Raw genomic sequence first — 22,417 nt, 5'->3', positions numbered from 1 at the left:
TCATTTTAAAAGTGGTTTTAAGAACGCATTGTCCGGAAAATTGCAACCATTTAGCGTTTTGGAATGATGACGAATTTAGTTAGTCAGGCTTTAGGTATAAAAAATCCGGTCAAGTGCGAGTCGGACTCACCCACGAAGGTTTCCATATCATTATACAAGATATTTTAACCAGTGTGCATTGTGGCACAGTTGCCACAATGCAAGTTAATGACAACAGCGCCATCTATATCTGATTTAGTAAACTTAATTTTTTTGTGAATTTGTAAACTGATCATGATTTTCTAAATCCACATAAATTTATTTTGGAAATTTTTGTTTCATACATTTTACTAGAATATATTTTGGTTAATGGAGTTTAATGGAAAAGATTTACATTTGTCGAGGGTTTCATACCTCAAAAGGAAAACGGGACCCTATAAAGGATCACTTCGTTGTCTGTCTGTCTGCCCGCCGTGTCTGCCATTTTGGGGGAATCAAAATAGGAATCATGACATTTGGCTGGTGGCAATGTCTTATAGCACAATTGAACGAAAAAATTTGAAAACCGTGAACTTATGGTTACATCACAAAAAAATTAAAGATTTGTGTTCCCAATCAAATAATTAGTTTAACTAAATCACATTCGTCATTAATTTGCACATTTTTATTACACTGGTTTGAGATTTCTTGTACGATCGTGCGGAACCCTTCTGTGCGAATCCGACTCTCACTTGAATGGTATTTTTAGAATCAAGTACAATTATTATTGTTGAAAACATGACTATATCTATACTATCTATACTAATAAATAAAATTAGAGTGTCTGTCTGTAATTTCGAAATAACTACCACATATTAAGGTCATATGGTTATTTGAACGATACCATAACTGAATCACACGTTTTTAAAATTTTTGTCTGTCTGTCTGTCTGTTTGAAAAGGCTAATCTTCGGAACGGCTGAACCGATTTTAACGGGATTTTCACATACAAGTAGAGAATTGACCAGGGTGTAACATAGGCTACTTTTTTAACCGACTTTCAAGAAGAGAGTTGTGTTTTTTACCTATGTACACCAAAATCTCCGAGATTTCTGAACCGATTTGCGTCATTTCTTTTTTAATCGATAGAGGAACTTTGCAACATTATTTCATAAAAAATTTGGATTCCAACTCCTCAATCCTGATGCTGCAAGGGATCTGACCAATCCACGCGGGCGAAGCTGCGGGCATCAGCTAGTAACTGAATAATAATGACATACTTTTGTGTCTTATGACACAAAAGTATGTCATAAGTATGAGATAAGTCATGTTGTTATGCAAAATTCTTGTTGCATTATCTGGTTTTGTATTGTATTTCCTGACAATGTAAATTTTATTACTTAAATCGGTTGATACTTGACCTCAGTAACTTTAAATGAATAATATCTTTATGAAGACTACGACAATTTGGCATTTGCGTCTTGTATAATTCGTCCAAGACGTTCGATTGTCGTTGTTTGATTGTTGTTGGTATTTGGTCTTTTCGACTTTAGTAGTAAAACTGTTTTGCGAATACGTATAATAACGTTTATTTTAACAATAATTGCTACATTGATGCAAAATTAACAATTCCTTTTTCGAATATATAAAAATCAAAGTGACAAACGTCAGACGTGACATTTGTCATTCGCCACAGACTATTTCAGTTTTTGTAAGGCCATAAGCACAATAAGTTTTTAACGTCTGGTACACACGAACACTCCCCCGGCCTTGAAAGGCATCACTTTCAAAGGTTCTCAATCACTTGGTACCGGTTGGACTGGTTGGAGCAGTTGAATTCGGACCACACGTCACTGGTAAGGGGCAGATCTTCGAGAACGCTCGCCGTACCACGTTGCCATTAGCCATGCGTATGGATGCTACCCTAGAGACTCCGTCCTTTCCGGGGAAGATGGCGACGATGCGGCCCATACTCCACTTCAGAGGGGGATTGTTGTCTTCCTTTATGAGCACAAGTGTGTCTTCTTTTAAACTGTCACCGGCCTTGTTCCATTTGGTTCTCACTTGGAGCTCGGAGACATACTCTTTGGACCACCGGCTCCAGAAGTGCTGTCGGGCTTGCTCGACTCGCTGATAGCGCGTGAGTCGATGCGCTGGTACTTGCTCGTAGTCTTCACAGGCAGGCGACGTCAGCGGACGGCCAACCAAGAAGTGTGCGGGTGTGAGAGGGGTGAAATCGTTCGGATCAGTCGACATAGGAGATAGGGGACGGGAGTTAAGGACGGCTTCTACCTGTGCCAACACCGTGCTAAACTCCTCAAATGTAAAATTTGCATTGCCTACAACCCGTCTAATATGGTGCTTGCATGACTTTACCCCTGCTTCCCACAGCCCTCCAAAATGCGGGGAATATGGAGGGATAAACTTAAACTTAATGTTATTGTTTATAGCGAATTCTTTAATCTCATCTGCGCAATTAGCTAAAAATTTTGAAAATTCTGTCATTAGACCAGTAAAATTCCTTCCATTATCAGAGAAGATCTCGGCTGGCTTGCCACGCCGCGAGACGAAACGCTTTAGCGCCAGCAGATACGCATCAGTCGATAAATCTCCGACTAACTCGAGATGAATAGCTCGTGTTGCAAAGCAAACGAACAGGCTAACGTACGCCTTTATTAATTTAGCGCCTCTTCCTTTGCGATTCAGTACGAATACTGGCCCAAAATAGTCAACTCCACTAACTGCAAATGGAAAACTTGGAGCTAGACGCTCGGCTGGGAGGTTGCCCATTATTGGCGTTAGAGTTTTACCGCTTAACCGTGTGCAAATTATACACTCGTGCACAACCTTTTTTGCGAGGTTCCTACCACCGATAGGCCACCACGACTCTCGAATGGTAAATAGCAGCAACTGTGGAGCTGCATGTAGTTGCCGTAAATGTTCATATCGGAATAACAAATAGGTGAAAGGATGCTTTGCTGATAAAAGAATGGGGTGTTTCTTATTATAATTGAATTCGGAAGCATTGTATAAACGACCGCCCACTCTAATTAAATCATTTTCATCAATGAATACGCTTAACTTCATTAACTGGCTCCGTTTTGCTAATGGTTTATTATTGCGCAAAGTATTATATTCCGGAAATGATTCCTGTTGCGATAACCGAGCAAGAGTATTTACCGCTTCTCTCAGCTCATCCACATTCAGCGCACCGGACAGTTTGTTGCTCGGTGATTGCGCATTGTGTATGAAACGCTTAACATACGCCATAGCGCGCTGAATGCGACTGAACTGGGAGAATCTGGAAAACGCGATAACAGGATCAATGCAATGACCTTCCTGAGGATTAACATTTTGGGTGTGTAAAACTTTAACCTCGGGTAGGTCAGCAACCTTACTAGTCGTAGGAGTCTCAATCGCGCGCGGCTTGAAATTAGGATCACGAAAAAACTGTGGGCCTTCCCACCACAGGTTTGATTTTTCGAGTGATTTGAGATCAACACCCCTCGATACTAAATCTGCTGGGTTATCCTGAGTCGCTACATGATACCACGCATAATTACGCGTCATCTCTTGCACTTCAACTACTCTATTTTGTACGTAAGTTTTAAGTTGATAGGGCGCCATACGTAGCCACCCTAGTACAATGGTCGAATCGGTCCACAGAGTGACGTCATCAAACTCACAACGCAATGATTCTATTATTTTAACGCAAAGTTTAGCACCTGTTACGGCACCACACAATTCCAACCTCGGAACGGTTAAAGGTTTCAAAGGAGCTACCTTCCCTTTTGCGCATAATAACCTTACCGATACGCTGCCGTTTTGTGTTAATGTGCGTATATATGCACATGCCCCATATGCCTTTTGCGAGGCGTCGGTAAATATGTGCAATTCCGCGCGTATGTGGTGCTTAGTAAACGTATGACGCGGTATTCTTAAACAGCTAAGCACGTCTAAATTACTAAGAAACCTTTTAAATTCGTCAGCTACCTCTTCTGGCAATTGCGTATCCCAGTCAGTTTTAAGTAGCCACAGTTTTTGTAACAGAATTTTGACGGTCATGATAGTAGGGCTTAATAGACCTAAAGGGTCAAAAATCTGTGAAATCGTAGACAAAATCACGCGTTTAGTAATTTTAGTTGAAGGTAATCGAACTTTAGATTGATAGTTAAGTTGGTCGGATTGGCTTATCCAGCTCAATCCCAGCGTCTTTGATTGAGGAGGATAAGTCAATCCGATTCCTGGTTCTCCTAAAGACAAATCTTTTAACGTATGAGACGACGGTAAAGAATCGTTTTTGAAATTAAAGACCCACTTTCGAAGTGGAAAACATCCTGTAGATAAAACATTCGCTGTCTTTTCGCATAACTTTAACAATTCATCTTTATCGTCCGACCCTGTTATCATGTCATCAACATAGAAATCATGTGTAATAATTCGCTTTACATCCACATCATTGCATTCCATAGCCAACTGCCGTAAGCATCGAACGCTAAGAAAAGGTGCCGATGCCGTCCCGTACGTCACCGTGTTCAGCCTATAAATTTCCAATGGAGCCGCAGGATTAGAACGCCATAGGATAAGTTGAAGGTCACGCTGACTGACATCTATTAAGACCTGCCTGTACATTTTTTCTATATCGGCGCAAGCTATGTAGGCATTTTCACGAAACCGCAGTAAAATTGCAAATAAGTCACCTTGAATAGGTGGGCCAACCATTTGTAAGTCATTTAGGGATTTATCACTGGTGGATTTGGCGCTTGCATCGAAAACGACGCGTAATTTGGTTGTGGTACTATTTTCGTTAAACACACAGAAGTGTGGCATGAAGTAATGTGGAGTTGGAAAATCGTGTATACGATCCATGTGCCCCAGGCTAATATATTCGTCAATAAAAGCCTTGTATAGCTGCGCGCAATTCGTTGAACGAGAAAGTCGTTTTTCCAGAGCGACTAAACGCCTGTATGCTTGTGTATACGAGTCACCTAGTAAGGTGGGAGACTCGCTGAATGGTATTTTAACAATAAATCGTCCCTGAGGATCGCGCCTAGTATTTAGGACAAAGTCTTCTTCGCAAGCGCGCTCCACCTCAGACTGCACATGAAAGCCAGGGGAAACTTCTTCAAGCTCCCAGAATTTGCGTAACTGGGAGTCGATTGAATGTAATTGTGTGTAGTTACAAAGGATAGTATTAGAAATAACCGGTAAGTTATTTATCGGTCCTGAAATGACCCAACCTAGTTTTGTATTTTGTAAGAAGGGGCCACTCGCAAGGGGAATTTTCCCTTCGCTTAACAGGTCCCAAAAGTGATCAGCACCTATTAAGATGTCTATGTCAAAACCGTCCAGGTATGAGGGATCAGCTAGCGTTATGTGATGCGGAATTTTAATTTGATTGAAATTAATAGGTATAGATGGCGCTGGTGGTGTTATTTGCGGTAACACCAAACATTGTACATGGGTAGAATAATCGTCATTTAATGATCGAATGTTAATTTTGCACGATTGAAAACATTGTGTGACGGAATTTCCTATTCCTTGTATTTTTCGTGTGGACTGTATTAACACATTGCCTGCCACTGACACTTATATGTGATTTCAATTTATCTCCCAGTGCCCCTAATCGCGCATATGTGCCAATACATTTTTAAGCTCAGTGCCTGCGTCGCAAATATGTGTCTTTTGTTTAATTTGCCGCAGACCGTTTTTATTGCACCCATTGTTTACTGTTAAACAAAAGAACCCACAATACTGCAGCGGTTCCCAACCTTTTCCAGTTACAAATGCATAGGACTTGTTTTTTATTATTGGAAAAATAAAACAATTATTAATTCAATATTTTTTATCTTTATTATAATACTAATAATCATCAGTAGAAAAAAACCAGCCCAGTGCTAGTCAAACTCGCGCACCCAGGGTTCCGTACTCAGGTATTTTTTGAAAATTGAAACACATTTTAGTTTTTTTTTGTGTGATGTAACCAGAAATTCACGGCTCTCGGATTTTTTCCTTTACTTATGCTATAAGACCTTCCTACCTGCCAAATTTCATTATTCTAGGTAAACGGGAAGTTCCCTACAGGTTTTCTTGACAGACAGACAGACCGACAGCAATGTGATCCTATAAAGGTTCCTTTTGAGGTACGGAACCCTAAAAAAGTATAGCGCTGGTGAACATTGGCGGGATCCTCGCCTTCCATCCAATGCATGATTTCCACCTTGCAGAACGCACATCGTACTTCGTCTTCGAGGCTGATATAATAAAATCTGATTCAATTCAATAAATTCATTGGTGATTTCTCTCGTGGAGGGATTCATCAGGAGGCTTTCAGGGCGGCGTGGCACTCCACGTGCACTTCCACCTCCACATGAAGAGGAGATGACGGAGCAGCTGGTGGCCTCCCCCGGCTGCAACAAAAAAATTGTATTATTATCCAATATAAATATCAAGGTATCTCGAAACTAAAACCTATCTCAACTACGTTCTCCAGTGCTGTGTCGATCCATGCTATGTCATAGTAAATTTCATCAAAAAAAGCTTGTATTCTAAAACTGTGGTGTGCATAGGATGGGCACTAATAGATTACACCGGGGTGGATGTGGCCTTGATAAGTCTTCTTTGTAAGTAGTCAATGTGCTTACCTCATAACCACATACCCATAATTGGGTGGTACGAATTTTGGCTCTCTGAGCCGGGGGTATGGCGGATCAGCCATCTCTTTCAAGGCCGTCTCAACGGCCGCCAGCTGCTCCGACATCTGGTAAAAAAAAATATTTATAAGCACCATGATATTTAGAACTTTTATCTAAACTTTATTACATACATTTCAATTGCTACAATTTAAGAAAAATTAAATGGACTTCAGTATACTTACTGAAATAAAAACAACAGGGATACTGTCCATACCAGGAAAATTCAACAGATTTTGATGAAACTAGTACTGTTCCCTAACATGAAGTAGGCAAATAATAGGCCGATAGAAAAGAATGTTCACAATAAATTATTTTTGAAAAATTGTGTGGACACTCATACAAATAATAAGCACAATAAGCATAATTTTTCAAGAATTACAACAAGTACCTACCGTCTTCATGGTCCTCACCAACTCTGCCACGACCGCCTGGAGAGGGGGCTCTTTTATTTTTTCATACTTACTGTAACAAAAAATTACGATAATAAGTTATAACCGATTTGTATAATCAGGCAGCGATATAAATGTCAAAGTCAAATATTTTATTCAAATTAAGTACAATTGTACACTTTTTGAATGTTATAAATCAATTTTTTTTAATTAAATTAATTAGTTTTACAATTTTAAGATAGGTAAAAATAATAATTAAATTATTAAATAATAATTCATAAATTTCAATATATGAATAATAAATGCAGTAATATACTTACTTTTTTGTTGCCCAGCAACTTTTCCACCAGCGGTTTTTTTTGTTACCCCTGAAACATTTAAATATATTGATTTTTGACTATAGATTAGCGTGTTTAGTAAGGAGACCAAATTACCAGAAACAATGCAATCCATGAATAATGAATGGCACAGGTAATCGAATAACGAAAGCCAGGTGCATATATAAGTCAATGGCCGGGTGGCTGTTATTAATAATCTTCACAAGGAGGAGGTTCTTAATTTGACTGTATCCTGTATGAATCTGGGATGGAGCCATCAAAAATTGTGAATTTAAAAAAAAACTGACTTCACTAACCACAAAAATGAAGAAAGTATACATCAGCTCCAAAAAATTTGTTATTATCTTATGAAAGTAAAATAAAATGTATTTAATAAATACTTACATATTGCTTTTTACGTTTCGTAAAGTAGTTTCGCCGGCACTCACTTGGATATCATAACAAAACTTAGACAACCCACAGAGTACAGACCAACACCATATCCACAGACCAATAATAACATAAACATATAGGGTAGCTTTTTTGAGTTCATGTTTTCATATCGATAATAATGTCACCACAGATCAATAGGTGTGCTAATCGATATTATTATTATTATCTATATAATTAACTCTCACGCCCGGTTACAAAATAGATATATATAAAAGCCAAAGAGAATATAATATACTTACATACATAAAAATATTATTATTATTATTATTAATTTATGAGGACTAAATCAGTATGTACGGTCGATAATAAATCCATTAGTCCTGTTGAACTTGAATCGGTAATAAGTTCTTTTTGTTATTTAATTTAAATGCATAGAATTATTTTATTCAAAATGGGTTACAACTTGGCCAGGCAAAATGTGTTACAACTTGGCCAAGCAAAATGTGTTACAACTTGACCAAAAAGTCCTACCGTATACATACAGCGACAAAGCTAAGTAATAAAATTAGGTTTGCACCCGTCCATTGTCGCTTACACTGGCGGGTGCAAACCTAATTTTATTATAACTCTACCTCATAGATGTTGTATGTTTTTACGGTAACTAGGCCCTAAAATAAAGGAAGAAAAGAATATTTATTGCCCTTGTATACAGCCGCACAGTGCGCATATTATAGCAGCTAACACAGCCGGTTTAGGTCTACAAACTTAACAATGACATGGATATTTAAAAACAAAAACTGTTCTAATTCTTAGATTTCATTACCTAAATGTATTCAAACAAAAGCATATTACTACCGACAGTTGCTGACCACCTGGGACGCAAACAAAAGATAAGAAAGCCTGGGATTTTTTTTTGGAACCTTTAGTTCGTCGGTGTTTATCTCGGATTATTTAGTCAAAAGATTATCAGTGTCATAAAATACTTATTTTGCAACTTGCCTTTGATCGCATTGTTCTAAATTCAGCATGAGAAAATATAGTTACTGAGCCGAAATAGGTGTAGTAGGGGTGGTGGTGTTGGAGCCAAAATAAATAATTCTCACTTACGCTCCTACCTTCGTCCAGAGCAGACATTTATTGTATATTTGTTCAAACGTTAAAATGTCATCGCGACGCAGTTCAGCTGAAATCGAAAGGGACATCAGACAAATATTTGGTGACGACTTCTATGATGAGGCCTTACCATCAACCGCTGCAGTACGCGACGAGAGTGATGCCACCTCAGCCACTTCAGCTAGGTAAGTACTTTCGAGTTTATTTATATCTTAAATGTTTTTGTTGTTATATGTAAATACTAGATAATACCCGTGACTTCGCCCTCGTTGAGGTTTTTTGGTTCTCGCAGGAACATTTTAATTTTCCGGGATAAAATGTAGCTAGCTTATTTTTTTTTCATTATTTGTAATCAACAGCGTTATAGCTAATATAATTTTACATTTTAGACTTCATACAAAAATAAGGCCAAACGGGATTACAATACAGGATTACAGTTTACTTATAAGTAATTATTAATTATAACAGTAGCTTTTCAGTAAAGTAGTAGCAGTAGGTGATTCATAACATGAGTGCGTGTAGGTATGTGTGTGTAGCCGGTATAAGGTATAGTTTATCGAGTGTGTTTTTTTAACTGGACAGTATGGGGAAATCCAAAACCATATGAGGTACAGGGAAACTGTCTGAGGAAACTTCAGCTCTTTTTTTGTGAAAACAATTTTGGCATAGTCACTTTTTGGTCAAGCGTGAGTTGTGCATAAAAATCATTGAAATTGACTAAAAAAAAAATCGATATTAAAAACCGGCCAAGTGCGAGTCAGACTCGCGCACAGAGGGTTCCGTACTCGGGTATTTTTCCAACATTTTGCACGATAAATCAAAAACTAGTATCCATAAAAATAAATGAAAATCTGTTTTAGAATGTACAGGTAAAGCCCTTTCAAATGATACCCCATTTGGTATAGTTATCTTACTTTGAAAATTAAAACACATTTTATTTTATTTTTAAATTATATAACCACCAATTCGGGGCTTTTAGATTTATTCCTGTACTTGTGCAAGACAGATGGACAGAAGTGATCCTATAAGGGTTCCGTTTTTCCTTTTGAGGTACGGAACCCTAAAAATTATGTACTTAGCTTAATTTATTATAACTTTGTAACTACAATTTTGGTACATGAAAAATTTTGGTACATAAATAAATTGGTAAAATATTAAAAAATAAAAAAATATAATTAAAAATATAAAATTAAAAATTAGTCGATTTTATTGATTTTTATTGTATTTATTGTATACAGAACATTATTATTTCTTTTTCAGTTCACTCGAAACAGAGGTCAGGAGTCCTACTCCGAATACCAGCCTTACTTCAGAAGACTCGGACGAGTGGACCGAAGACGAGTGGACTGCTGAAGAGGTAGAAAGGGAACAGTTTCCAGCGCCACCGGAGCCTAGACTGAACATCGAAAATCCAGAAAATAAGGCACCTTTGGATTATTTCAAGGTATTATTCAATATTATTTTTTTAAAAAAATTGGCAGGTTGGATCAATGGGCATGCAAGTGTAGTCCAGAGTAGACCTCATAAGCCTCAAAGTAGGATAAAAAAGTGGAAAGATACAAATGAAACGGAGCTATTAACATTTTTGGGTATTCTTTTTTATATGGGAACAGTACGATTGAATAGAATTAATCATTACTGGAGAAAAACTCATTTAGCAACATTTTCTTTAGGTAACTATATGAGCAGGAATAGGTTTCTTCTTATTTTGAGAATGCTATATTTTACATCTGAAGATGTTTCTCGAGATATTTATTTGGCGGTCGAACCATTGATAGATTATTTTAATCAGTTAATGAGTGAAATAATCTATCCTAGCAAAGAACTTGTAATTGATGAATCTATGGTTTTGTTTAGAGGACGATTGGCAATACGGCAATACATAAAAAATAAGAGACATAAATTTGGCATCAAATTATACGTCTTAGCCGATCCACATGGTCTCGTGCACAGGTTACACATGTATAAAGGTTCTGCTGATACTGAAGTTGGGGGCAAAGGGCATGTAGATAAAGTTGTTTTAAAATTATTAGAGCCATATTTATACACTGGTCACTCTGTATATATGGACAATTTTTACACAAGTGTAGGCCTTGCAGAAAATTTACTTTTGAAAAAAACATTTTGTACAGGCACTCTCCAATGTAATAGGAGAAAAAACCCAGCTGTGGTGACCAAAAAAAAATTATCCAAAGGTGGATTTATTTATCGTTATAATCGGAAAGGTGTTTGTGTTATGAAATGGAAAGATAAAAGAGACGTTTTGTCGATCTCTACTGAGCACTCACATAGAATGACAGAGGTAGTAAGACAGCCGAGATCACGTCGCCGCGAAGCTGGCCGGTCGGTTGTGACATCAAAGCCCATCATGGTGGTTCTTTATAACCAATTTATGAAGGGCGTTGATCGTCACGACCAAATGCTGTCTTACTACACTTGTGAGCACAAATCAATGAGATGGTTTGCGAAAATAGGCATTTATATTCTACAAACTATGTTTGTGAACGCGTATTTTTTGTATAGGCAAGGTACAAATAGGGCGATTTCTTTGGAAGACTTCAGAGAAAAAGTCATATTTGGACTGTTGCCTCCAAAAAATATAAGCAATCCACGACCAACGTTTCCGACGCACATGCCATCTCCTTTGGATCGCAATGATAGCGGGTGCATCAAACGCAGAAACTGCGCGAGATGTACAAGCCGAAAAAAAAGGAGATTAAGTGGCATGTACTGCCCGGACTGCAACGTTGGGCTGTGCATTGATTGTTACAAACCGTATCACGAAGAAAATGGATTATTGGGTTAGTCCATTTTGCTCGTGATACTAGTCTTCCGGGCATATTTTGTTGATTATTTTTGCCTATTTTAGTAAACCATGTTTTTGCATTTTGTTCAGCGTGTTATCTTTTTATTTCAATCATAAACATTTTTATTCCGACAGCGATAATAATCTATTTTGGATAGTTTTTTTTTCTGTTTTTTTTCTGTTATTACTTGGGTTGCATCTGTTTATGTTTCTTTCAAATATAAATTTTATGTAATTGGCTAACTTGTCTGTGCACTTTATCTAACTTGCAACCTTTGCCTCCCATATTCAATATCAGGTCAACTGCATACTGTGTCAATACCTGTGCTACTTGAAGCTTAGGACTGTTAAATGTGTAACTTGATCCTCATTCATGACTTATTTTTTTTATTACGTATTATCAATCATTCTTTTATAATAGAACCTGGATCCTTTCATTTCGTAGTTATTTGCTGGTGGTTCAATTTTCAAATAGATGTCTTGATTAACATTTTTGTTCTAATTTATGCCATCCTCAAAATTCGTAAGATTCTTTTGTTCATATACTTATGTTTTGATAAATTTGGCTAAAAGATTTTTCTTCAAGTATTTAATCATTTCAATAGCACTGTACTCATTGAATGAGAATATTCAAAATTTTGGCTTCCGTTTCATTTATCTCCTACTGTTTATACTACTTTGAAGTTTCGGGTACCTGAACTATCTTTGCACGAATCTTTGATAAAACTTGCTACTTTATTTATAAAATAATATTGTTTAAAACATTGATATCTAAAGGGCATTATTTTTTGAATTTTCAATGTTTAGTAGCTCGTCTTAGCCTTAGGCTGAGATTTTTAGAGTGTACTCTGACTCTACTCGGACTTGACAGTTTATATAAGACAGATTTATGTCAAGGACATATTTATGTCCCGTTTTTAGGGTTCCGTTCCTCAAAAGGAAAAACGGAACCCTTATAGGATCACTTTTATTCATATCATTTTATTTATATCATTTTTATTTATTTTTATGATTATAGTTTTTGATTTATCGTGCAAAATGTCGGAAAAAATACCCGAGTACGGAACCCTCAGTGCGCGAGTCTGACTTACACTTGTTTATCTCTGCATCAAGTCTGAGTAGAGTCAGAACGCTGTATAGATCTCACCAGCCAATTATCTCTCGTTATTGGAGTATAACGTGCCTGAATGTAATGAAATTAATTATTAGAATTACATTTCTGACAATAAATGATTGTGTGACATGGTGATATGCTTTAAGATTACTAATTGTATTATTGAAGCAAGTTAGATTAAAATAATTGATATTTGTTGTTGCATTGTATTGCCGTCTAGAAATAATTAGTATACCTAATAATAAATTGTATGTGTGTTTTATTATATTAAAATCAGTTTCCTGCCATAATACTTTGTTTTTTTTATTCTCAAATCTACCTTAGCGATTCGTTTTTTTATCGTAAATAGACAAATAACCTAATGTGCTTATTTCATTATCTGAATTAGTCTTTCTTAAATATTTAGCTATCATAGAACCATACAATGCAACATTGCCCACCTACCGTAACCTACCTTATAGGTGGCAATGTTGTATGGTTTTACGGTAACCAAAGCCTACCCACATTTTAAAATCGAATAAAAAAGTACGGCTATATCATGTAATTTATTTATTGATATAAATAAATAAAATATCATACTTATTTACAAAAAAAATTTTTTTTTAGCATTCATTTTAGCAGCTTTTCTAATTCTGAGAGGAGACCCGTGCTCTGTAGTGAGCCGGCGATGGGTTGATCAAGATGATGTATATACCGAATTTTAATAATCATTGTTTATTATTGATGAAAAAGATTTATATCATACCCATATTATTATTATAAAATGTACCTATTATGGCAAAGGCAAATAAATTGTTATATCGAAATAATTGTATTTTACGATCGATACTCTCGAAACTCGCATCGGTAGCTTGATTAGAGAACATCACTAAAGCATATTCTGACTCGCAATGTCATGCACCGCCCTCCACCCGGGCTGCCGCTGTTTGTCGGCATCGTCGGCATTATCAAAGGTTTGCCGCCAAACGATACAAACAGTGCGCCGCTAGTGTCGCTAGCGCGCCGCACACCAGCTGATCAACCAATCGTGTTGCAAACCGCCATTCGCCAGCCAATCGCAGCTCAAGTTGTTTGCCGGGTATGACATAATATTTTGTTTATGAAGTTCACTTTTGCAGAAGTTGTGGAGAGAGTAGGCACAAAATAATTAAGTAATAAAAGTTTTACCAGCAGTGGGGCAAAATGGAAGTAAGTACCGACTTACTCTAATAATGACTGATTTTAATTTCTGCTCAGTTTTGATAGACAGTAGGTACATACAAACATCATATTAGGTACATTACCTATCCACTCACCTACATATACTAGGTATTGTAACAAGTTGTATGTTATGAAGTTCAGGTTACAAATGGATTTTTGAGAGCTTATGTAGGAACGTGGGTACCTAAGTCCCTGTATTTCTGTAACAGGACACAGTGACATTGTGATGTTTTGGTTTTGCTTATGACAATGTTGACATTATGTATATTTTATGCTGTTGACTAAAGGAGGTAAGTACCTTCCTACCTAAGTACGTACGTTTATTTTGTTGTGTTAATAATCAGGACGACGACAACACAACGCCCAGCGAATGGACCCCAGAAGTGGGTTCTTGCACCGCGGGCACCAGCGCGGGCGGGGGCGGCAGCGCGACAGCGGGAGAGACGAGCTTATCGGCTCTCCTGCGCGCTGCGATCGCTGCCGCTGACCATAAAGACGCTGGGCAGAGCGTCCAACAGGCACAAGCTCCGCCATCGGGGACGGCGGCGCATGCGCCCACCTGCGCCAGTAACCAACCCAACTCAAACTCTAAAAAAGCCCTGTCAGCTGAGGAGCGAGCTGCCAGGGACTTGAGGGAGGCTGGACCGTCCTGGGCTTACACGCCTTTCGAACGGTCCAGCATCCAAGGGGCCTACTGCGAGCGGCGGGTCCTGTCTAGGGCACTATCCTCAGATGACTCTGAGGACAGTGACACTGGACATGGATCTGGGCCGTTGAAGCGAAGATGTATTCGGAAGTGAATATGAGATATCGTGTTCACTTCCGAATAGGTATCTTCGCTTCGTGTAGGGTTCCGTATGCAAAAGGTAAAAACGGAGCCCTAATAATGTCACTCAGCTGTCTGTCCGTCTGTCCGTCCGTCCGTCTGTCTGTCTGTCTGTCCGTCCGGATCCTGTCACAGGTCTCTAGCTGGTTCAGGGGGGCTCCCGTACATAAAAAAAGGAGCCGGATTTTTTTTTCTTAGCGTGTGGGGTATCATTGTTTTAGAGCTCATTGAGTAGAGTACAAATACATTTTTTATTTTAACTTAACTGTCAATTTTGATGGTTTTACATTTTTTATTTTATCTTAAATTAAGTAAATGACTTAATTTAAAGATAAAATAAAAAATGTAGAACCATCAAAATTGACAGTTTTAGACCACTTTTGTGTTGGGGGCTATTTCAAAAACTAAATTAGGTAGTTAGGAATATAAAATTTCGGTATATTATGTACCGTATACTGTATTTGAATAACAAATACTGAAAACAACGATTTATAAAATAGTTTGGAAGTTGTGATTAAAACGAATATTTTTTGGGTTTTTCTTTCACGGTTTATTGCGATGTTCTAGCTCGGAAAAAAATATTCCAAGTATGATTATAAGTATGATATTATAAGTATAATCCACCCAAAATATGATCATCTTAATTATGTACAGACCCTAAAAGAGCCAGGCCCTACTCGCACTTACCCGTTTTTACTGTTGCTGGCAGTTGCATTGAGCGAGAATCGTGATAATAATAGTACAAAGTTTAGTTATTTAGGTAAATTACCTACTAACGTAGAATTTGTAACTTATATTAAGTTAACTATATAATATATTCAATTTTTTTATTATTTTTTGTAGTTTCCTTATCTAATGTATTATACCTACCTATAAATATTTAATACTTTCTTACTGTAAGTAACGCTTTTATAACTTGTTACAGACGAAACCTACCTAGGTACCTACCTATCCAATTTGCATAATAGAAAATAGGTAGGTACTTAGGTAATATCACAAATAGGTAATAGGTGAATAAAAATTCCTAAGTTGGTTCATTTGAGGATCACTCCACACTTTGAGGATCAATTACTTTTATGACCTGTCACAATACCCCTAGACTGGGCCTTATTGTTTTTTTCAACGACGCGTATGCGTGTCGACGGCACAGGATCACCACGTCACACATAAGTGTCGATGGCACTCGGCGAAAAATATGGGCAGGCAATGTGTTAATGGCGTATTAATTTGGTCGCAGATTGCCTTTCGTATAAAGCAACACTGACTCCCGCTATCAAGCATGACGCGGCATATAATAGTTTTTCCCGAATCATCTGTTACTCTGACTAGCGCGGTCGATAACAATACAGGTTGTGTGAGTGACGCCTGCGCGCATTTGACGTCTGTCCCACTAATAACCTGTGACGAGTAGGTCTGAACCGATGTGCATTGAGGGGAGTCACTGATGCATTCATTCTGCGCTGGTGCTAGTGGTAGTGCCACTTGACCTTCAGTTGCGCTGCGTTCGCGATGGATAATTGTGTTATGTTTTAGGTTGCACTTCCGGCAAGGCCCGAACCTGCAAACGTCCGGTCCGTGCCCGGCACGGAGGCAATTCACGCATAATTTATTTTTCTTAATAAAATTAATTTTATTGTCTATGGTGGAGTCCAAAAAGGTCTGGCATGAATATAGGTTGTGAATGTCTTTACAGTATGGGCATGATCTCTTAAACTGTTTGTCCAAATTAGAAGTGGACACATTGCAGCGTACCTTGTTACCCGAAGTATCCCTATTGCCTGGACTATTATTTGAATTTTTTGTAAATTTATTAAAATCTTGATTATTTTTACTATGTGACACATGTAGTGTTTCCAACATGTCAGCCCTTGCCTTTAAAAACTCCAACAAATGAGTCACCTGTACTACCACTTTGCCGTCCTTCTGTTGTTCGCCTAATCCTAACTCACTCCTATGTTTCTCCCACGCTCGCTCCGTTGAGTCATCTAGTTTTGACACAACCATGTAAATTATAAGTGTGTCCCAATGTTCTGTGGGCTCGCCTAGTAACTTCAGGGATCTTAGGTTCTTTAACACAACATCAATTAGTTTGCGCAACAATACAGGCGACTCCTTCGATATTTGTTGAATAGTGAACAACGCTTTAACATGATTATGTATCAGAAGCCTACTATTATTATATCTATTCATAAGTAATTCCCAGGCAACAAAATAATTATCTGGAGTAAATTCAATTGAATTAATAACTAGTGCGGCAGGGCCCTTAAGTGCAGACTTAAGATAGTGAAATTTTTGAATAATACTTATAGTATTTGACACATGAACGAGAGACACATAAGTATTCTTAAACTCGAGCCACTGTTCGTACGAACCATCAAAGGAAGGTAAGTTGATAGTCGGCAGCTTTACCGCCTGATACGCATCATGATTGTCCCTACACTCATTTCTCACAGTAGATGGCACGGACTCAGTGCCCAAGATGCACTCGGCTTGAGCTATGATAGCATAATATTTGTTTTCAAAGCATTCCCTCTCTTCGAGCTGCTCATCATCCTCTGAGTCTGGAAGGAGTCCATCTAACTTCATTTGAACTTGATTGAATTCAGACAACAAGTTAGATGCACCTTGTATTCTTAAATTTAATTCTGCCCGCTTACTACGGTCTAAAACCTGATTTTCAAAGGAACTTACATATGCAGATAATTTAGTTAATCTGCCCTTTAAAACCCCCCTTTGTTTGATTAACTCTTTTATTAATTGCGCAGATGGGTCTAACAATGGAGATTTAGGCAAAGTAAGATCAGTTTTAGACATTTTGTAGTTTGTAAAAGAGAAGTAAAGTCACAGCAAAGTACTTACATGTAAATGTTGTAGCGCGTAGATAAATAGCGTTAGATTGTTGAACACTGTGTTAACACAGGAATTAGGAATATAGGATAAGGATTTAGATGGGATGTCTTGGCTGGCACGTCTCACCGAGTCGCTTTGCAGTGATGCGAAGTCGCGCCACAAGTCTTGTCCCCGCTGGTTATTTGGTTCGAAGCTGACCAATAATTTGTTTGATTGTTGTTGGTATTTGGTCTTTTCGACTTTAGTAGTAAAACTGTTTTGCGAATACGTATAATAACGTTTATTTTAACAATAATTGCTACATTGATGCAAAATTAACAATTCCTTTTTCGAATATATAAAAATCAAAGTGACAAACGTCAGACGTGACATTTGTCATTCGCCACAGACTATTTCAGTTTTTGTAAGGCCATAAGCACAATAAGTTTTTAACGTCTGGTACACACGAACAGTCGTTATTGTATTGATCGATAAAACGCTGGTCAGAAAACTACAATTATTACACTTATAGCAATTCATTTTATGATATTTAATTGTTATACAGTTTATAATAATCTCTCAAAACAACGTTTTGGAGATGTATCTTGAAATCTAAAGTTTTTATTTTCTAAAAGATAATGATGAATAAATTGCTCTGACTAGTTTTAAGTGTGATTGTGAGATGGTAATAACAAAAAAATACCCAGCTGAGTTTGTTGTGGTGCATTGGAACCCTACGAAGGTTTAGTTTAGGTACTTTAAGGGCCGGCGCACATATGGCGGAGCGCAGCGCAGAGCATTTTTCACAGTCAAAGTATTATCGACTTTGTCCTCATTGAAATAATATCTAAATTTAATTGTGCATCCGTGCGGATACTTGCGCAGTCCCGCGCGTGCTCGCGCATTCTATGGTAGAAATTCGCGTAATGTGTCACGCGAATAGAATACTTCGCGGGCATGCTCTGCGCTGAACTCCGCCGCACTCCGCCATGTGTGCGCCGGCCCTTAGGGCATGAGACGGGTATGCCCGCGAAATTCAAATTTAATTTGATTTTTCGCAATTTGTAAACTAATACAACAACCTAGGCTTATGGCATTTTAATTGCTCCAATGGCAGTAGCATCCTCACAGGTTAATATAAAAACCTTTACTTGAAAGGGTTCAGTTTAAGAAATTAGCTCTAGTATCGTCGACTAATTTGTGAGTTATAGTGGATACTAGAGCTAATTTCTTAAACTGGACCCTTTCAAGTGAAGATTTTTAAATAAATAGGTGGGGATGATACTGTTATTGTCGCAAATAGAATGCCATAAGCCTACGTTGTCGTATTAGTTTACAAATTGCGAAAAACCAAATTAAATTTGAATTTCGCGGGCAGACCCGTCGCATCCACTTTAATTTTTAAGCGTGCTAATATTTATCACCATCACGTCATTGAACCAAAAATAGTTAATAAGATTTTTAAATCGTTAATAAATTATTTAAATGATTTTATTTCGTTTTATTTTTGTTGGCCAAAAAAAGTTGAATAAATCGGTTATTTGCCGAAAATCGGTAAATGAAAACCGAAAAACCGATATTTTTACGATAAAGTGCGACACTATATTTAATTTACGATTCATTACGATTTTCGAGGCTCATCCCTAAAATTACTAGGCTGTCATGACGTCATCGTGACGTTTTGCCGCAACCGTTTACATCTATATTATATTGTGGGAAAGAGACGTGTAATGTATAGTGTTAAATTGCCATAAGAGGGTGAAATAGAAAGACCATGATACAAAGAAAGTTTATTATAGATAGATATTGATTTTTTCTGTATATATAATCCGATATTATCGGTATGTATAGTACTCGCTACTAATCATAAACAGATCTATGGAACTTCGTCGTCTATCTCCGGATTCGTGGTCTGTGAACAAAAGACGCCGTGAACGATCATAGACCACAAAATTTCCACCTTTTTGACTTAATTATTTAGTAGTCTATGATTATTAGACCCCAATCTACACTATCAACCAGAGACATGCTACCTAAACAAGATTGTGCACTGAGACACCAAAAACGAGCCTATTGAGATAGCGCTAAATTGGAGTGTGTCCCTTTCTATTAGGGTGACAACACGATTTGATAATGTAAGACATTTGACGGATTATATGAGAATAGGAGAGGATGAATCATCATGATAACCCATCGCCGCCCACTACTGAGCACGGGTCTCTTCTCAGAATGATAAAGGTTTAGGCCATAGTCTGCCGCGCTGTAGTTATAAAAGTAGAGCAATTCAATTTTTTTTTGTTCTGCGAAAAAGTACCAGTCATGTTAAGTATGGGTACCTATAATATAGGTAAGTAAAATTATTTTGTATAATCTGGTGCATGTGTTTAGGTCCTAAACAGTTTTAGGAAGTTCGTAAACAAGGCATACTTTTGGGAAAATTGATGGTACAGCGTTTCTTTTAAAAAAAAATCAGTGCACACGAAGCCGTAGCAAAATCTTCCGCTTTAAAATGCATTCCGCAAACTGCCGAATATTTGGTGATATTTCCTGGAACGACAGCGATCCATTTTTGCCTTAAGTCTTCATTTTTGAGAAATCTATCGATAAACTGAAAAAAACACTTCCATTAAACAATCAAATTATGGTTACCTTACTACTTCTGTATAGTATAGTACAGAATGTTCGCCATATTGTTTTGCTTGACACCCAGTGTTGTCATCCTATTGATTTAAAAAAATATTTATAATACTTTTTAAACTAAATGATATTTTAATGACATTATAAAATAAAGATAACAGTATGAAAATTACTGCGAAAACCAAAGAAAGTAATCTTGTTGTTTGAAATTAAATAAACAATGAATAAGAACTTTGTGAGCTACATCATAATTCGTACCATAGAAAATATTTTTTTATGCTTACAATCCATTAGACAGTGACACACTCCAATTTATAGACCTCTCGCTCGGCTCGTTTTTCCGCTTAGCATAATTGTATTAGAAATTGGACTTTATGCTAATGCAACAGAATTTATTTTTGCAGGGAATTAAAGCTGAAGTGCACAATCATGTTTAGGTAGCACGTCTCTGCTATCAACTGACATTTTACTCTTCGAGTCTTCAGTTCAGTTCAGTTCTTGTTTCCTCCTATGTCAGTGGCACCAACCGATTTATATCTATGGCTATGAAAGCTTGACAGTTGACAGATTGGAAAAATATTTTCTCTGAGGACTTCGTCTGTGGTGGCGTTTGCTGGCGCGCGTGTTGTGACTTTTTGGAGTGTTTTTTTTTGTTAAAACTGACTGGAAAGCGCTCTAAGGGGGTGCCGTGCGTATGTCGGTGAGCGCCGGCACAGACGGGGTCCATACTTGTATAGTTTAACTAACTTGTTACAAATAACTACAAACTTGACATTGGCTAATCATTAGTAAAAGCCAGACGAGAGAAAAAAAAAAAAAAATTCTCTGAATGTTAGTCCTGTGTCAATCGTTCATTTTCTGCGATTCGGTCGTTCAAGTACTGATTACAGCAACGACTGAGATCTTTTCGGTCGTTCATCAGTCATCAGTCATTTTTTCGGTACTTCGGTACTTCGGTCCAATCAGTCATGATTGCTCTTCGTTCCTCACGAATGTATCGGTATTCGGTACTCAGTCTCAGTCGTCAGTCGTCAGTCGTGAATGGGACGATGAGACTCCAAGACGTCTCGATTGCGCACGCTCGTTTCGTATAGTTTCGTGTTTCGTTATAGGTCGTCGGACGACGCGGGTTCAAAATCGCTGCATTATTGTAATATTTTTCCCGATTGTATGCACTGTTATGATGTAATTACCTATCTTTTTAATTGAGCTTTTATTTTTAAACATGTTTAATCATTATGTTAAGATTTATAGATACTAAAACCTTATGCATCTCATATACCTACACGTGTTGCCTAAATGAAGTAGGTAGATACCTACGATTTTACAATGAACATAACAACAAGGGTAAATATTGGGAAAATATACCTACCTAGTCCATATCTATATATTACTAGCTGATGCCCGCAGCTTCGCCCGCGTGGATTGGTCAGATCCCCTGCAGCATCAGGATTGAGGAGTTGGACTCCAAATTTTTTATGAAACAAAGTCGCAAAGTTCCTCTATCGATTAAAAAAGAAATGACGCAAATCGGTTCAGAAATCTCGGAGATTTCGGTGTACATAGGTAGAAAAACACAACTCCCTTTTTGAAAGTCGGTTAAAAAAGTAGCCTATGTTACTCCCTGGTCAATTCTCTACTTGTCTGTGAAAATCCCGTCAAAATCGGTTCAGCCGTTCCCAAGATTAGCCTTTTCAAACAGACAGACAGACAGACAGACAGACAAAAATTTTAAAAACGTGTGATTCAGTTATAGTATCGTTCAAATAACCATATGACCTTAATATACGGTAGTTATTTCGAAATTACAGACAGACACTCCAATTTTATTTATTAGTATAGATTACTTACTATTACTATTTTACTATGATCTGTAGACCAATCATTTCTTTCAATATTTTTTACACTAGCGGCACGCTATGATGGCCGGTTTGACACATTACAATAGTGATGTGGAATGTCAATTTATTCTCGAACAAAAAACAATTAAGTTTTGTTTTTGTACCTGATTAAATAGGTTTAATAAAACAAAAATGTATATGTTTATTTAATTTATTTGAACGAACTGAATATTTGAACGAAAATGAATATACATACTTTATATGCACACAAGAAACATATGAATACAAAAGATACCAAAA

General features: G+C 37.4%; 4 protein-coding genes and 1 long non-coding RNA gene across 5 annotated transcripts; 2 read left to right on the top strand and 3 right to left on the bottom strand.

The window, feature by feature from the left end:
- Positions 1–427: 427 nt before the first annotated feature.
- Positions 428–19,556, bottom strand: LOC123879989. The gene is made up of 3 exons (XR_006799134.1): positions 19,494–19,556; positions 16,174–16,175; positions 428–439 (listed from the first exon to the last, which is right to left on the bottom strand). It is a non-coding gene; the product is annotated as an uncharacterized LOC123879989 (long non-coding RNA).
- On the bottom strand, positions 1,522–5,518 carry LOC123879983. Its single transcript, XM_045927835.1, has one exon. The coding sequence runs from the start codon at positions 4,824–4,826 to the stop codon at positions 1,758–1,760; it is 3,069 nt and encodes a 1,022-aa protein (XP_045783791.1). The 5' UTR covers positions 4,827–5,518; the 3' UTR covers positions 1,522–1,757.
- On the bottom strand, positions 6,093–7,990 carry LOC123879986. Its single transcript, XM_045927838.1, has 5 exons — positions 7,764–7,990; positions 7,362–7,409; positions 7,045–7,114; positions 6,602–6,717; positions 6,093–6,367 (listed from the first exon to the last, which is right to left on the bottom strand). Coding segments are annotated over exons 1-5 (327 nt in total). The 5' UTR covers positions 7,766–7,990; the 3' UTR covers positions 6,093–6,276.
- On the top strand, positions 8,392–12,590 carry LOC123879984 (piggyBac transposable element-derived protein 4-like). Its single transcript, XM_045927836.1, has 2 exons — positions 8,392–9,049; positions 10,125–12,590. Exons 1-2 carry the CDS (start codon positions 8,913–8,915, stop codon positions 11,668–11,670), a joined length of 1,683 nt encoding a protein of 560 aa, XP_045783792.1. The 5' UTR covers positions 8,392–8,912; the 3' UTR covers positions 11,671–12,590.
- On the top strand, positions 12,709–15,014 carry LOC123879985. Its single transcript, XM_045927837.1, has 2 exons — positions 12,709–13,972; positions 14,329–15,014. The coding sequence occupies exons 1-2, from the start codon at positions 13,967–13,969 to the stop codon at positions 14,782–14,784; spliced, it is 462 nt and encodes a 153-aa protein (XP_045783793.1). The 5' UTR covers positions 12,709–13,966; the 3' UTR covers positions 14,785–15,014.
- Positions 19,557–22,417: the final 2,861 nt, after the last annotated feature.

Source organism: Maniola jurtina, chromosome W (assembly GCF_905333055.1).
Source record: "Maniola jurtina chromosome W, ilManJurt1.1, whole genome shotgun sequence".
NCBI lineage: Eukaryota > Metazoa > Arthropoda > Insecta > Lepidoptera > Nymphalidae > Maniola > Maniola jurtina.
This window is presented reverse-complemented; position numbering and strand designations above follow the sequence as displayed.